Source organism: Rhamphochromis longiceps, linkage group LG12, assembly GCF_057381845.1.
Source record: "Rhamphochromis longiceps isolate RC_006_pf linkage group LG12, R_longiceps_female_GT1.1, whole genome shotgun sequence".
Lineage (NCBI taxonomy): Eukaryota > Metazoa > Chordata > Actinopteri > Cichliformes > Cichlidae > Rhamphochromis > Rhamphochromis longiceps.
Window position 1 is genome coordinate 1,735,562 of NC_140568.1, and position 15,987 is coordinate 1,751,548.

At 41.0% G+C, this 15,987-nt stretch overlaps 1 protein-coding gene across 2 annotated transcripts in view; it reads left to right on the top strand.

Moving 5' to 3' along the window:
- The first annotated feature begins 3,320 nt into the window (after positions 1-3,320).
- Positions 3,321-15,987, top strand: part of stxbp1b (syntaxin binding protein 1b) — a 39,587-nt gene continuing 26,920 nt past the window's right edge. For both annotated transcript variants that reach the window (XM_085424304.1, XM_085424305.1), the window contains exons 1-3: positions 3,321-3,386; positions 14,447-14,496; positions 14,618-14,699. In XM_085424304.1, the coding sequence (XP_085280430.1) occupies positions 3,350-3,386; positions 14,447-14,496; positions 14,618-14,699 (169 nt within the window). In that variant the 5' untranslated portion in view covers positions 3,321-3,349. The remainder of the gene's footprint in view (positions 3,387-14,446; positions 14,497-14,617; positions 14,700-15,987) is intronic.

Sequence of the window (15,987 nt, forward strand, 5' to 3'; positions counted from 1 at the left end):
AGTAGGAGGAGAACTTCTGCCGTGCGGCCACGTTACGTTAAAGTCTCGTTGGGAAACAGCAGACCCAGCGCTGTGGGACAGGGAAGGTTATTATAGAGCAGCTGGACAATGGAGACGAAGTCAAAGCAGTAAAAAAGAAGATACAATGGCAAGAGAGAGAGAGTTGGTCACACAGGTTTAAATAACACACTAAAGAAGATGAATAAGCACGAGACAGGGGATTATGCATTTTGTGGACAGGAGGAGACATTTGAACGTGTGATGTTAGAATGCGCTGAATACAGGCAAATACTCACATTACAGAAAAGCAGAGTTCAGTTAAGGGTGCACGAAATATTACAAAGGAACGCAGGGCGATATTTGGGTTTTTAAGAGCAAGTGGTGTTTATATGAGAATATAGATGTATAAACTGACTGAGCCACACTCCAGTCCAGAAGGTGGCGGTAATGCACCTTGTTCGCCAACCGCAGCAAATAGCGACCACAGGGCTGTAGCCATGATACAAAGAAATCCTGAGGCCAACACAATCACCATTATTATTTTCCTTTTCCTTCACCTCGATGGAAAACATCATAAGATCAAGAAAAGCTTCGAAGGATAATTGTTTCTGTAATTTTACACTGTTTTTGTTGATTAACAAACGTTTCCATCATTAATGTTTGATGGAAGATGGAAGAAGAAGGAAAACAGCAAAATGATAAATTACAGTTTTATTACAAAATGAGTTTGAAGAATCCATGTTCCTGCCTCTAAAACTATATTAAAATTACTGTCGTTAAATATCATTTCGGCCCACAGGATCTTAGCTCGGCCACTTCACCACGCTGGAGGGCGTCTCCTATTTTGACCTCAGGACTCCCATATTCCCATATCCCCTCCATATTCGCCACAGATGTTTCTGTATACTATGCTGGACACTTGGTTATGGCGTTCCAGTTCCTGTGCTGCCATGATTAGTGCCTCTGTGCTGTCTTTCAGTCCAGCTTTGTCCAGCCTGGTAGGATTTCTGGATATCAGCCACCTCCTCTATCTGCCGGTGGTACCGTGCAGGGGCCTGTCCTTCCATGATGGTTCCTCCTCTTCCTCCTCATTCCTGGGCTTCTGCTGCCTGAGGTATTCACTGAGCACGCGGTCGGTTGGGCTCATCTTCCTGATGTATTCGTGGATGTTTGTTGTCTCGTCCTGGACTGTGGTGCTGACACTCACCCGGCCTCCTTCCTTCCACTTAGCGTACAGCCTCAGGGTGCTGCTTGGGGTGACCCGTGGCACATTACGCACATGGACATAAATACGTATTTCTTACTTGTCGGTGCTGCGTACTACACAATAACATTCAATATTTAGTATTTACTGTTAGTTACAGTTATCTAGGTTATTGCTGTGGTGTCATGTTTAGTGTGTTTATTGTGTTGCTCTCTTTTGCTTGTTTTTGTTTCCTTGTTTTTTGTGTCTTCTCTTACGGTCCTTCTTCCCCTCTGTTTTTCTTTCTCTCTCCCTTTCTTATCCCCCAGTCATGTCTGTCCCGTCTGTAACAACTTGAAATAAAATAAAAGAAATAATAATAATAACAAAGGTCAACCAAATGGACCAATATGGCAAGGCTGTGATGATCCACTTGGTAAAGTAAATCAGTTGGGCATCTTTCTTGGCCGTCAGACAATAATTCTGATGGCTAAAGATCCAAACGGGACAGGCAAAAAAACCAAATTGATAAAACGTGTAAAAGGAAGATGTCCAGCGATAAAACAGACAGGCTTTCCTTCTTTCCTTCTTACACAAGAAATATCTTGTAACTCACCAATCTCATGGACTCACGCTCAAAGAAACCACATAAACTTCCCCTAAGCAAACTAATGTGTACACTTGTGTCTGCATTCATATTTTGTTAAATGCGAACAAAATGATGGCAGAAGCGCTGCCAAGTGTCTGCACAGACAGAGAGGCTTCAGTTAAGAGGGAAGAAAAAGAATCTGTGTTCACGTTCAATACTTGAATTTTAAAAAACAAACAAAACATTTTCAGAAACATTTGTGGATGTTTGTTTGTTTGTTTGTTTGTGTTACTTGAACACTAAAGTGGCCCTCCAATGAGACGACAGTGCCAGCAGCGGCCCACAGCTCATTTGACCCCTGATTTTAGACTATATTTTTCACTACACCAACAATTGATAAATATCTTCTACAAACACGTTTCGAAAAATCTGAGACAACATAACAGCGATACTGGAAAAGCTACATTACTGAAGGTGAGTGAAACATTTGGTTCAGGTTGGTTAGCACAGTAGAAAATTTACAAATAAAAACAAAACAAATAAACAATAAACAGTGTCGTAAAATGATTTGTTTTTCAAAATAAAACATTTTACTCTTCTCTGTCCTTCTGGCTCACATTTGTGGATATTTGAACTCACAAGTTAAATGTATATTCTGCAGCATCTCTACTATTCCGCGTAACTCTGCACTGAGTACGCGTGAGAGCGTTGACTTGTCTTCTGCTGCCCTCGCGTGGACACCAAACAGCGTCTAAGTGCGCCATCATACCATAATCATCTCAGTAACTCTTGATGTACATTAGATATAAACTCACATTATATATACCTAATACTGATTTATTATCCCCGATCCATTATTTCATTTTCATGTAAGGGCTCATAATCGAGGCGCGGACGAGGCTTTCCAGAGTTTCAAAATAAAAGTACTTAAATTTCAGTCTGTGGGAAATTGACAATTTAGGGACAAAACTTGACCTGATAATCTAGATTTTTTACATCCACAAGTAAAACACCTACTTTACATTTTTCATAATAACAATAATAATGATAATAATAATAATATATTGCCTGGTTTGCAATATAGCCCCTTTAAGTCAAAAGTGTCCAAACAGATTACACTTATGTTGCAGTTCAGTGCAGCGAACTTCAGCGTTTTCTGCTCATCACATCTTTTTGACCATTTTCATGTTAGTTTCACTCCTGTAAGCTATTTGGTGGAGCAAACTAGAGCTTACAGGATATCACATTTTCAGTTTACTTTATTCTACCTATTCCAAAATCTAGGATGAAGGAGGAGTTGTTGATATGTATTAGTTGACTTACTTTAGAACACTTGCTATTCAGTATTTTGTTAAAGGGAAACCAGGAAACCAGCTCGCCTGCATGATTTGACTTGAAACCTCAGGAGAGGTTCTCTCTCTCCCGTTTAGCCTGTTTTGCTATGCTCGCCTAACTGGAGGCTTTTATTTTGAATTTAACTGGAACGACTGGGTGTTACTTACTATGATGAGCTTTACAGTAGTAATAGCTCCACTCGGTTTTCTTTGGAGAGCAGGACGCGCACTGACGGGATCATCATGGCACCGCTGGGACTAAAAGCCATTGTTGGAGAAAGTAAAAAAATTTTTATTCTTATTTAATTCTTATTTTTATTCTGATTGTTGTTGTAACGTGGGGCCGAGCTGCTCCTTACTTTTTATTAATGAAATGTTGGTGCGCTAAGACGCACGGAATCACTGGAGCAAAGCATCTGCTCATAACATCTGAAGTGTCGCAGGCAGTGAATTAATTGCACTATTCGCTGGTGTTCTGCTAAATTCTGCCGTTATTGCCCGTTATTGTGTTGTCAGTGTAAAAGCATGGAGCCCAGGTCCGATGTAAATCCGGTCGCGCTAATCTTTGTGCGGATTAAATGCTTTGACATAATTCTCTGGGGAAGACCAGAGGTGGAGGAGGACAGATCCGACTCTGGCTGCCTCAATAACCGAAGAAGCCTTAGTTTATACTGCCTTTACTATCCCAGACCTGTTTCTTCCCCTCGTGCATCGATTCCACGGTAGTTGTGAGATTTTCACTGATTTTCGATTTGTGTTAGTTGCGCTTAATAAATCTTTAGACTTCCAAAAACAGCACGCACCCAAACGGCTAAAGGGAGGTTCAGTGAACTTGGCAGTGATGCGCCTTCACTAACTCATTGAGTAACCATATTAATAAAACTGGTTACAACCTATCAAGCCTTTGGATAGTGACTGTGCAAGTTATTGAAATACTGTCACAATTTAAATACATGTTAGCAGTGACATGGCCGTACACGGACAGGAAAGGTCTGACATTTACTCTAGACCAGTATAACAGCTCTATGCAGATCATATTTCCATTTAAAGGCAGAGATTTAGGCTATTTAAAGGATGTTGAAGAAATTCATCAAAGAAAATCAAAAATCAGACAGTTGCTGTCAAACAGTCGTATTGTTTAGATTGTGATGGAAATGAGACAGCTATGCTGGAAAACAACCGAAAATCAAGTGTTATTTAAAAACAAAATCACAAGGTAACAATCGCTCAGAAAAATACTAATGCAATACTGTAAAGTACTTAAATCCTAAGAAAAGTCGTTGGATGAAAGCACAGGTGTAGGCGTCACGATATTTACGACACAAAGACTCGTCCCCTGCTCTCATGAGCATCCCCTGAAAATCGTCTATGTCGAGTTTCATTGGGTGGAAATTTCATGTTTTAAACCTTGAAATCTATGCAGAGAATTAGACAGCTGTAAGCATGTAACGCTCACAGCTGCCTTGGTTGAGGATCCTCAGAGAAAATAATGGTAACATTCAGCTGCACACATGCTTCAACAGAAGAAAACAAAGTATTCACATTACAGTGCATTCATGCTCTCATCTGAGAATGCGTCGTGATCACAGAGACTGTCTGCGAGTCCAGAAACTTCCAGGTGAATCTGAGCAGTGAAGGGTCACATCAGAATGAATGATAGTGAGGCTGTGATGTCAGAGGGAGTGCCCAACAGGTTATCTGTCTGCAGACCAAAGTCATGACCATAGATGAGGGATTTAGTTTATGTTGCCCAAACATCAAAACGTTGTCTCTCATGAACACACTGTACAACATGATGACAGTGTTTGTCAGGAAAGAGAATAGTGAATAGGAGAGCTAGAACTGAAGCAACAGCCGACTGTGCCTGCTGCCCGTCAGGCGGTGCTCCGTTCTTCCACAGGCACTTACACCTAATCCAGCGGACTAATTGGATAAACAGGACTATTCACTGACTTCACTGTAGTGTGTCTCTGACAATAGCTTTTCTCGTCATGTAGCTTGGTCTACCTGATAAAGGTGTATCGGCTCATTGAGGTGTTGTGTCACAAATAATGTGCCTAAATCGATCATTTACAGTTATTGTAAATTCCTGCATGAGATGGCTGGCCTCACTGTGTGACTGTCATGTCACTGCAATGTGCTTATGTCAGCTGAACAGCAGCTCTTCAAGCTTAACGATACCTTTTGGAGGAACATGATATGTAGACTTATTTTGGAGAGCAAGTGTTTGTGTTTATCAGTGTGTGTGTGTGTGTGTGTGTGTGTGTGTGTGTGTGTGTGTGTGTGTGTGTGTGTGTGTGTGTGTGTGTGTGTGTGCGCGCACACTGATGCAGCCATGTATGCTGCTTTCCTGTGATGTCACGTCCGCTGACACAGAAATAGCTGTGAGCAGTAGGGAGTAGTGGATGGGGTAAGAGGATTGGGAGCAGATTAGAGGCAACAATTGCAGTGGGCCTGTCTCTCAGTCTCTCCGTGCTCATTCTCACATCCTGGACATGTGCTTAAATCCCCAATAAGGGAAACCTTGACACATTTTAACAGAATATTGGGAAATACTAGATTTGCTCTGCTTAAAAAACAATAAAAGAAAAAAGAATGAACTAATATCTTTTAGAAATGTCTCTTTGTGTTACTCTGTCTCTGTGAAAACAGTATTTTTTCCCTTCCTAGTTCTCTAGTGTTTTGCAAATTCTTCATAACGAAATGTTTTAAATTGTCAAACATTAGATTTTAATACCAGACAAAAACAAACTGGGCAAAGAAGAAAACGAAACTTTAACAGAACCTGAATCCAAAGATTAACAAACATACAAAACTAGAAAGACTATTGAACTCAAACCACGACAGCTGCGCCAGAAGCTTGGACGCTTATGATTCACCAAATGTAACCAGTCGTTCTTCAGCCCGTGTCATTGGTCTGCAAATATGGAAATAACTTTGAAGTCTAATCAGTGTATTGTTCATACATGTTGCACTGCTATTATTTTCTATTTTATGGTTAAATTGTTATAATTTGTAATTAAAATTAGACACAAGCTCTGAAAAAGGATTTATGTTACAAATTTGACATCCACACAGCCAAACATGTAAAATCACTGACGTCAGTTCAGTGCTTACATTTCTGTGGGAGATCTCCTGAGCTGTGACCATTGTGAAAGTTCAAGTATCAAACCTGATTCAAACAGAAGATTCGCTGTTATGCATCTATCGGCGTAAGTGTTTGCATGATAATCAAAATGCTGTTTGAATGTGGCTTAGAGCAAAACGTGCTTTGACTGCTCAGAGTTGAAAAGTCCAATAAAAGTATCCAAAGTACATTAACCAATCAGGTGAGGGGACAGGTGGCTGCACACATGTCAGCAGCATCCTCGCAGTGAATGCACCAAGGTGAAATAATAAGCTTTGCTGCAATTTGGCAAAGTCTGGTGTCAAATGAATAGTTTCTGATTTATACCTGCTACAAGAGTATTAAAAATCTTCTGACCGAGAGCAAAATAAAAGCATCTGTGATGCCTGAATAGAACTAAAATTCAGCATTGAATGGCTCCTCGCATTATTCCTGAGGTGGCAGCAGCACGTCTGTGACCATGTTTGTGTGTTTCTCAAAGATGAGATTAGAGTGGAAAATTACCCCCAACTGATTTTACATGTGTACATAAAAGACCTGTAGAGGACTTGATGCCCGATGTAGCTTTTCTGAACCAATAATAACAGTTTTTGTTTCATCTTAGTTTAACTTCAGGACCTTTGCACACATCTGTTAGACAGTGTATAGAGTGGGAAAGGTTTGCTCAATCAGTGGCTCTCACTGGAATGCAGAGCTGCCATCAGCACAGCAGTCTTATTAAATGTCATATGCCAGTATAATGTGACCTAGTGGTAGCATATACAGTGTAGACCTTTGGGGGACTCCGCTGCATAATATGGAAAAACATACAAAATATGATTTAAACGACTGCAGAGCTGTCGTAGATATACCAACCCAGTGCTACAGCCTCACTATGAAACTGTAATGATCCACTATATTAAATGCTACACTTGGGTCACATAGTACAAGAACAGAACATTCATCAGTATTGCTGCAACACAGTGAGCTATGATATCACCCTAACAAGCACAGTCTCAGGACTGTCCAAACCCTGACTGAGATGTTGTTCTGACTGCATGTTTCAGAAGGCTGAAGACAGTTATAATAGATAAGATAAGATAAGATAAGATAAGATAAGCTTTCTTAGTCCCACACGTGGGAAATTTGTTTTGTCACAGCAGGAAGTGGACAGTGCAAAAGTTATATAGCAAAAATTAGAATACAATAAGAATAATAGACTGTACACAACTGTACAGAAGAGAATAGAATAAAATAAAATACAATATACAATAGGATAAAAATAGAATACAAATTCTATATACAACTGAGTAAAAATACAACTGAGGTCACTTTTATAGCATGTGGACTGTAATCGTAGCAGCCAAGGATGAAAACATCACTGAGAAGTTATGGGAAAATATTATCAATAAAACAAGCAAGAGTTAGAATTTTTTATTTGATTTGATTCATTTTATTCTTTAAAAAAGTTTAGAAACTTTAATCTTAACGTGATCATCAAAGCTTTCATCTCTTGGTGATGTATATGATGATGATTCATCTTCATCCATCCAGTTCCAGTCTGCAGGATTGTCTTTTAAGAATGTGAATGTCTTTATTGATCCAGGCCACCAACAAGCACCACATTTCTTCTTTACCTTAAAAGCTGCAGGAACCTAGAGTGGACATGCAAAGAAGGTTAAAATGATTCTCTAGTCTTTCCTGTCTGAGATAGAAGGAACATTTCTGAAAATGTTTCTCATTGAGAACGCTCCTGCTTGTTTACTTGGAAACATGATATCAAAGAAAATACCTAATTGTTCTGATACAAATAAATACATTTAATATGAACTCATTAACACTGAAGAATGTCCACAGTTATGTGTAAGCCCAGTAACATGCTTTATAAAATCGTGTTAATTTATTATACCGAGGTGTCAACATTAAGATTAAAATCCCCAGCTGCTCAATCACGTTGGCAGCTGCTAAAATAAAACCAATTCTGTCACAGCAGCACTTTGAGACAGTGATCCAGGCCTTTGTTAGCACTCAGCTGGACTGCTGGACTTTATAAAGGGGTCAGTGCTTCATAGGTTACTCGTCTACAGAGGAGGCAAAATGCTGCAGCTCGTCTTGTAACTGGAACTCGAAAGTTTGAGCACATTTCTCCTATTTCAGCTCCACGTCACTGGCTGCCCATTCCTTTTAGGATTCATTTTAAAATTCATTTATTTGCTTTTAAAGCTCTCCATGGCCTCGCCCCATGTTATCTCTCTGAGCTGCTACAGCCTCATACACCCGCTCTGTCAGGTCAGCTGATCAGCTGCTCCTGCATGTACCCAGGACTGGGCGTAAACTTAGAGGAGATCCTGCTTTTGCTGTAGCAGCTGCCAAACTGTGGAACGAGCTGCCTTTAGAGATCAGACGGCTTCTTCTCTGCCTGTTTTTAAATCACTCCTGAAAACCCAGCTCTTCACCCTGACCTTTGACACCACGTGAGATGTTGGTGTTTAGTTTAGTTTAGTTGATTCTATGTTGGTCTGTTTTAATTTTAATTCATTATGTGTTTTATTTATTTATTTATTTTTTATTTTATTCTATTGTCTTATTTACTGTATCACACTTTCATGCTGTGCTGGCTATTTTAAAGCTCTTCATAAATAAAGCACTTTATAAAGTGCTTGGATTACTTAAAAGAAACAAAGAAGGTAAGAAAACAACAAACAGATGGTGTCAGTAAGAGCGGTCTCTCTGCTGTGACACCAGCAATGCTTTTGTTTTGCCAACATGCAGAGATAGATTATTGTCCTTGCACCAAAGTGCCAGCTGTTGCACCTCCTCTCTGTAAGCAGCAGCATCATCATCGTCCCAGCGCTCTGGTGTCATCTGCAAACTTGATAATGTAGTTTTTGTTGGAGCTGGAGGTGCATTTGTGGGTCAGCAGCGTGAAGAGTAGCGGTCTCAGCACACGTGCCTGCAGGGTGGGAGGGGGCCATGCTCAGTGTGATGGTGTTGGATTCCAACCTGTGCTCTCTGGGGTCTATCAGTGAGGTCCAGGATCCAGTTGCAGTGGAGCAGGGCAGGCTTGCTGATCAGCTGTTGGTGAATGATGGTGTTGAATGCTGAGCTGAAATCAGTGAACAGCATTCTTACGTGGGCGTTACGTTGATCCAGGTGTGACAGGGCCAGGTGGAGTGCCAGTGAGATCGCATCGTCTGTTGATTTGCTTTGACTTCATGATGATTGGAGTAAGTATTAGTGGGCGGCAGCCTTTGAGCTCCGAGGCTGCAGCTGTCTGTGACACAGCAGCTTGGCTCAGGGCAGCGGTTCTTAAAGAGTTCTGACAGGTGGGGCGCAAGTTATCGTGAGGATTGGGAGGAGTTAAAATGGAAAAAATGGAACGCCACAAGGAAGCATAGTTAGCCCGTTATTGTTTTCACTGCTGATAAATGATGTGTTTAAGAACATAGAGGGTGGAACGGGGTTTTCACTTTCTTCAGACGATGGGGCGATGTGGGCAAGAGGACGACGGTTAGACTTTTTGGTAAAGAAAGTACAGGCGGCAATCACAGCTCATATAAATGGGGGTTTAAACTCTCAGCTGATAAGACTAAATAATGTTTTTACGAGAAAAAGAGTTGGTGTTGACATCAGGGTCAGATTATATGGACAAGCATTACAAAGGGTAAAACAATTTAAGTTTTTGGGGTTGTGGTTTGATGAAAGGGTGACATGGACTGTACATATTCAGAAAATAATAGACGGATGCAAGAAAGTGTTAAATATAATGAGGTGCTTAGTGGGAACTGACTGTGGGGCTGATAGGAAATCTTTAAAAGCTTTATATACTGGGTTGATTAGGTCAGTATTGGATTATGGGTGTGTAGTATATAATTCTGCTGCCAGAACAAGTCTTCGTAAGTTGGATAGTATCCAATATCAGGCGCTAAGACTCTGCACAGGTGCATTCAAAACAACATCTGCAGCAGCTGTACAGGTAGAAATGGGGGAAATGCCATTACAAACAAGAAGAGAGCAACTGACACTGACTTACTGGGCAAGTTTACAAGGACGTGGTCAAGATCATCCGACAAAAACTGTTTTCCAACCGTGCTGGGAAAAAGAGAAAACACAATTGAAGAGCTTTGGGTCTCTTAAATTCACATACAGTGCAGGAATATATTAATCAGTATTATAGTCAAAATCTACACAGATGCATCAAAGAATACAGCCAACCAAAGCGGGATAGCATTTATACTTCCTGAGTTTAATATCAAGGTGGGGAAAAGGATCAGTGACGATTTATCAGTGTGCACAGGAGAAATGGTTTCATTATTGTTAGCAGTCCAGTGGATTGAAGAAACAAAACCACTAAGATCTGTGATATGTTCAGACTCGAGCTCATCACTGGCCAGTCTGCAAGACAGTCACTCAGACTGCAGACTGACATTCTGATAGAGATCCAGCAAACATTGTTCAGACTTGTTATGATGGGGCTTATGGTCACATTCTTATAGATACCAGCGCATCATGGAGTTAAAGGAAATGAAACAGACTGGACAGCAAAAGTCGCAACGAGGAGACCGATGGTAGATATTAGTGTGAGTAGGACGGAGCTCAAGAGTAGAATACGATACAAAATGAAGGAAAGGTGGCAGAAGCAATGGGAGGAGGAGAGGAAAGGGCGATGGTTTTATAAAATCCAAAGGAAAGTGGGGGAAATGAGAAGTACAGGCCGAAACAGGAGAGAGGAGACGATTATATCTCGACTGAGATTCGGACACACTGGTTTAAATAGCACATTGTTTTTAACAGATAAACACTGTACAGGGGAGTGTGGCTGCAGCAGGGAACAGGAAACAATAGAACATGTTTCCTTGAATTGTCAGAGGTTTGATATTGAAAGGAGACAACTGCTCAAAAAGCTGGACGATATGGACGTGAAGTTGGACTTGATTGATTTGTTTCACACGACCTCTGTAAGTGAAAGTTATCGGGCTGTATTTTGGTTTTTAAGGCAGACCCATTTGTTCGAGAGAATTTGAATTTTTTTTTTTGTCATTTCGGTCCACACCATCACGCCCTGCCGCAGCTCTGCCGTCAAAAACAGGCTCCCTGCAGCCACTAACAGTGAGTAGTATTAAACTCTCACTAAATTATATATTTTTCATCTCTGCTCACCAGTTTCTGGATCTTTTGTTTTTATAAGACTAAGACTGAACTTTATTTTTCCATGTTTGGCGATGTTCACATTCTGTTTAACTTGTTGCTTTTTTGAAGAAGTGCTGCAGACGAATGAAGCAGTCGAGTGACAAAAGTTAGTTGCTTGAAATGAAAGTTGTTTGTTTAAAACAAAAATTACTGACGGATTCAGTGAATCCTTCGGGGGGATAATATTTCTGCCATGTGAGGAATGATGTAAAAAGACTGAGAACCACTGGTTCAGGGAGATGTTGAAGACGTCTGCTCGGACGTCAGTCAGCTGACGATGAGGCGGCCTACATGGATGAAGTGAAGAATCTGGCATCGTGGTGCCAGGACAACCACCTCCAGCTGAACGTCAGCAAGACCAAGGAGCTGGTGGTGGACTTCAGAAGGGGTCAGCACAGAGACTACAAGCCCATCATCATCAATGGAGCTCCAGTGGAGAGGGTGCAGTCCTTCAAGTATCTTGGTGTCCACATCTCCTCAGACCTGACATGGGCTGCCCACATTCAGGTCCAGACCAAAAAGGCTAGGCAGCGCCTGTATCACCTACGACAACTGAGGAAGTTCAGGGTCTCTCCAAAGATCCTCAGGATTTTCTATACAGGCGCTGTGGAGAGCATCCTCACACAGAACATGACATCGTGGTTCGGGAACAGCTGTGTGAAGGACCAAAAAGCTCTCCAGAGAGTGATCCGTACAGCAGAACGCTGCTGCAGGATTGCTCTCCCCCCGCTTCAGGACACCTACACCAGGAGATGCCGGACTAGAGCAGATACTGAAGGACCCGTCCCATCCTGGCAACAAACTGTTCCAACTTCTGCAATCTGGTAGAAGGTTCCGCATCATCCGGGCAAGGACAGAGAGACTCAAGAGGAGCTTCTATCCCCAAGCCATCCGTGCCCTAAACACACACACCCGCCCTCTCACATCATCTATAATTGACTGAGACAGGACTCTTCCAGACACTAAACCAAGGCACAATGTACATTTCAATTCCTTTAATTTTAAATATGTTTATATTGTCTATCCTGTAAAATAGTCAGATGTCTATTCATATTAATGTACAGAATTCACCTGCTTGCTGCTACTACTGCACATTCACCCAGTGTATATACTATATGTATGTATATATATATATAATGTTCTTCCTCTACACCCCCCCCCCCCCCAATTTTTGCACATGTCGAGGAGCGTGTCAGGCTACATTTCACTGTGTGTTATACTTGTATAACTATGCATGTGACAAATAAAGAACCTTGAACCTTGAACCTTGATCAGCACAGGCTGTGAGGACAGTATATTGTCTGGTGCAGCAGCTTGTGGGGTGACTTTAGCAAGACTCCTTCTCACATCGTGGACAGGGACAGCACTCGTTTGTCTGGCGAGGGGTGGTTTTCTGTGCTGGCTCCTTGTTTTGAGTCTCAAACCTGGCGTAGAATGAATTAAGTGCTTCTGGCAGAGAGGCGGGGCCTTGTAATGATGGCTTGGATGTCTTGCCACATTCGCTGAGAATCTCTTGAGCAGGCGAAGTAATCACTGACTTTCTTTGAGCACTCAGGCTTTGTTAGCTTGATGCCCCAGCACAGATCGGGTCTTGTCAGTCTGAGCGCTGCCTCGTCGTTGGCCTTGAAGGCACCAACCCGTGCTTTCAGTAGTTCTTGAACGCCTGCAGTAAAGCATGGCTTCTGGTTAGTGCATGTTGTGACAGTTTTGATGATGGTGGCATCTCCAATGCATATGTCACTGTCTCAGCATACTCATTTATGTCTATGTGATGTTCAGTGGTCGCCGCTTCTCTGAAGACGCTCAAAACTGTAACTACACTGCACTCTCCAGATTTTATTTTACATTTCTGTTATAAGACCAAACTTAGCCAAGGTGGACAGAAGTCACAATTAGAGCAGGGCGATATGGCCAAAAATATTTATCACGATATAGATTTGAAAATTTGCGATAACGATATAACTGACGATATAATTGATGTGAGACAAAATGCAACTCCACAACTTTGCTAGCGTTTACAGCATCCTGCCATGCGACTGTATTTGTCTCTAACCCTCAGGAACCTTCACATTAACTTTTATCGAGTGGAAAAGTGTTAGCTTAAATCCTGCAGCTTCACTGTTTATGTTATGCTAACATAGCTGTGTCGCTAGCGATCACGTAGCACATCATTATATAGCAGCTAGCCCAACTTCAGTAACTTTACAAACATCTCTGCTGTTTAGTTTCCTGTCTTCATTTATGTTGGAAGTGACAGCAGAGCTGTACATTTGAATTTTTTCAGAAATCTCTCAGTCAGAACATGCTATATCATGTTTAGGTAACTAGCGAAACTAGCGAGCTAACTTCCGTTAACCACCTGCTAACTTCTAACTCCGTTAAATGTAATAAATTCTGTTTTCATGGATGCCTGGATGCTAAACTTCATAGTTACACCTGGTAAAGCAGCAACGCTGATCGTTTTATTAAAGATGAAAGAATTTAGACAGTTTTTAACTCTCAGTGACGCTGCAGTGTTCGTTTGACTTTGGGACTGACGGACAAACACCAAACCACTTCCACATCACTGAAGTGGCTCCATTTTTACAAACCTATTCTGGTTCATCCGTTTCACTCAACGATCCGCTTTCTCCATTCTCATTCTCCGTTGCCGCCATGCTTTTTCGGCCATGTGCGTATGAAAACAAAGGCACTGCACATGCGGGTTTTACCCATATTCTAACGCGATATTTCATTTTCTTATCGTTGCCTAACATTGTACCGGTATTACCGTGAACGGTATGATATGGCCCAGTCACAATGGAATTGTAGGTTGGAAATTTTCAATTTCAGTTCAGCTGGGTTTTTTTTTATTTAGCAACAACAGCCGAACACTTAATAAACTGGACGAGGCAGCAGATTTTCTAGGTTTGCACAAACTAGTCTGTTAGTTATTAAGACTGGAATATCAAAAATGGGCAACTGGCAGATTTATGACCTGATGTGTGAAAATGCTCTAACTCTTGATTGAACTGTACAATATACACAAAATGTTTTGTTTACAGAGATAATGAACAACGTCATCAAGAAGGCAAGAGAAAAAGGAAAATGGAAGGTAATTGTCATTAACATCATTATTCATACGAAGTTGGATATCTGTGATTCAAAGATAAACAAAGACATTCATTAAGTATCAGATATAGTAGTTTCCTTTGCTATGTGTGATTTTATTATAGGTTTTGGTGGTGGACAAGCTGAGCATGAGGATGGTGTCCTCCTGCTGTAAGATGACAGACATCATGTCTGAGGGAATCACTAGTAAGTACTACCAACCCAGCCACACCCAGCTCACTTGTATGGAAGCCCGTTTCCGCCACAAAAAAAAAAAAAAAGGATCCATAACTCAAAATTTCGAGTTATTTTCTCGAAATTCTGAGTTATTTTCTCAAAATTCCAATTTATTAACTCAAGATTTTGAGAAAAGCAACTCGAAATTTCGAGTTAGCGCTGCCAATCAGTAATCTACGTGAATGACGTCATTTCCTCGTTACCCGGAAGCTGAAGCCTCAGCTACAAATGCTACAGCTAAGCTACCGGTATTACATCCAGTCGTGAATGCACAGATTGCTGAGTGTTTTCAGCCTGGCTTCACAAATGATGAAATCCCTGTGTTATTAGCTGAATCACATGGTGTTGCTATCAGCAAACGTACTCGCGAAAGCGCCAATTTGTTGGGATCCGTTTTTGAGTGTGCGTTCCTCTGCGCCATATGCTTCCGGGTAACAAGAAAGCGACCTCATTCACGTATATTTTTGATTGGCAGAGCTAACTCGAAATTTTGAGAAAAGTAACTCGAAATTTTGAGTTATGGATACTAGCTGTTTTGTTTTTATTTAGTGACGGAAACGGGCTTCCATACACTTGACCTGTAGCTGTGTAGTTAGTTTAATCTGTTTTAAATAAATCAAATTTAACTCTAATTTCTAATTAAGTTAAATGTATCCAACAGTGTTTACAGTGTGAAAATATTTCTATATTTATTTATTTTTTTGCAAGGTAATTGAAATATTAGAAAAGGATAAGATCAGCTGTGCGGTTCCTCGGTCGTTGATCCAGTGTTTAGTTTATTTTCCTCTGTTCTCAGTTTAAAGTTTCTTATTGATTTCCAGTGTTCTTGTAATTATGTTGTGAATTACATGCTGGAGTTCAATGTTCGTAGTTGTGATCTAGTCCCAGAGTTTGACTTCATGTTTATTTTTCTTATAGCAGTCTGTTGAATACCGGCTGTTTAGTCTTCCCTACGTATCCCATGCCCGGTGTACGTGTCTTACTTTCCAATCCATCAGTCATGTGCCAGTTTTACTTCCCCCTTTGTGTTTCGTTAGATTCTGTTCACCTGTTCATTGTCCTCATGTGTGTATTTAAGCCTTCTGTTTTCTTCAGTTCCTTGTTGCATTCTACCAACAGGTGTGTTCCAGTATTGTTTTTTACTTTTGCAAGTTCCAATAAAAAAAGCTGTCTTTTATGAGTTCACTATTTTGAATAAAAATGTCAGATTAAAGACAGGCTTTGGTATCCGTTCCCACCAGAACATTGCTGACTAAAT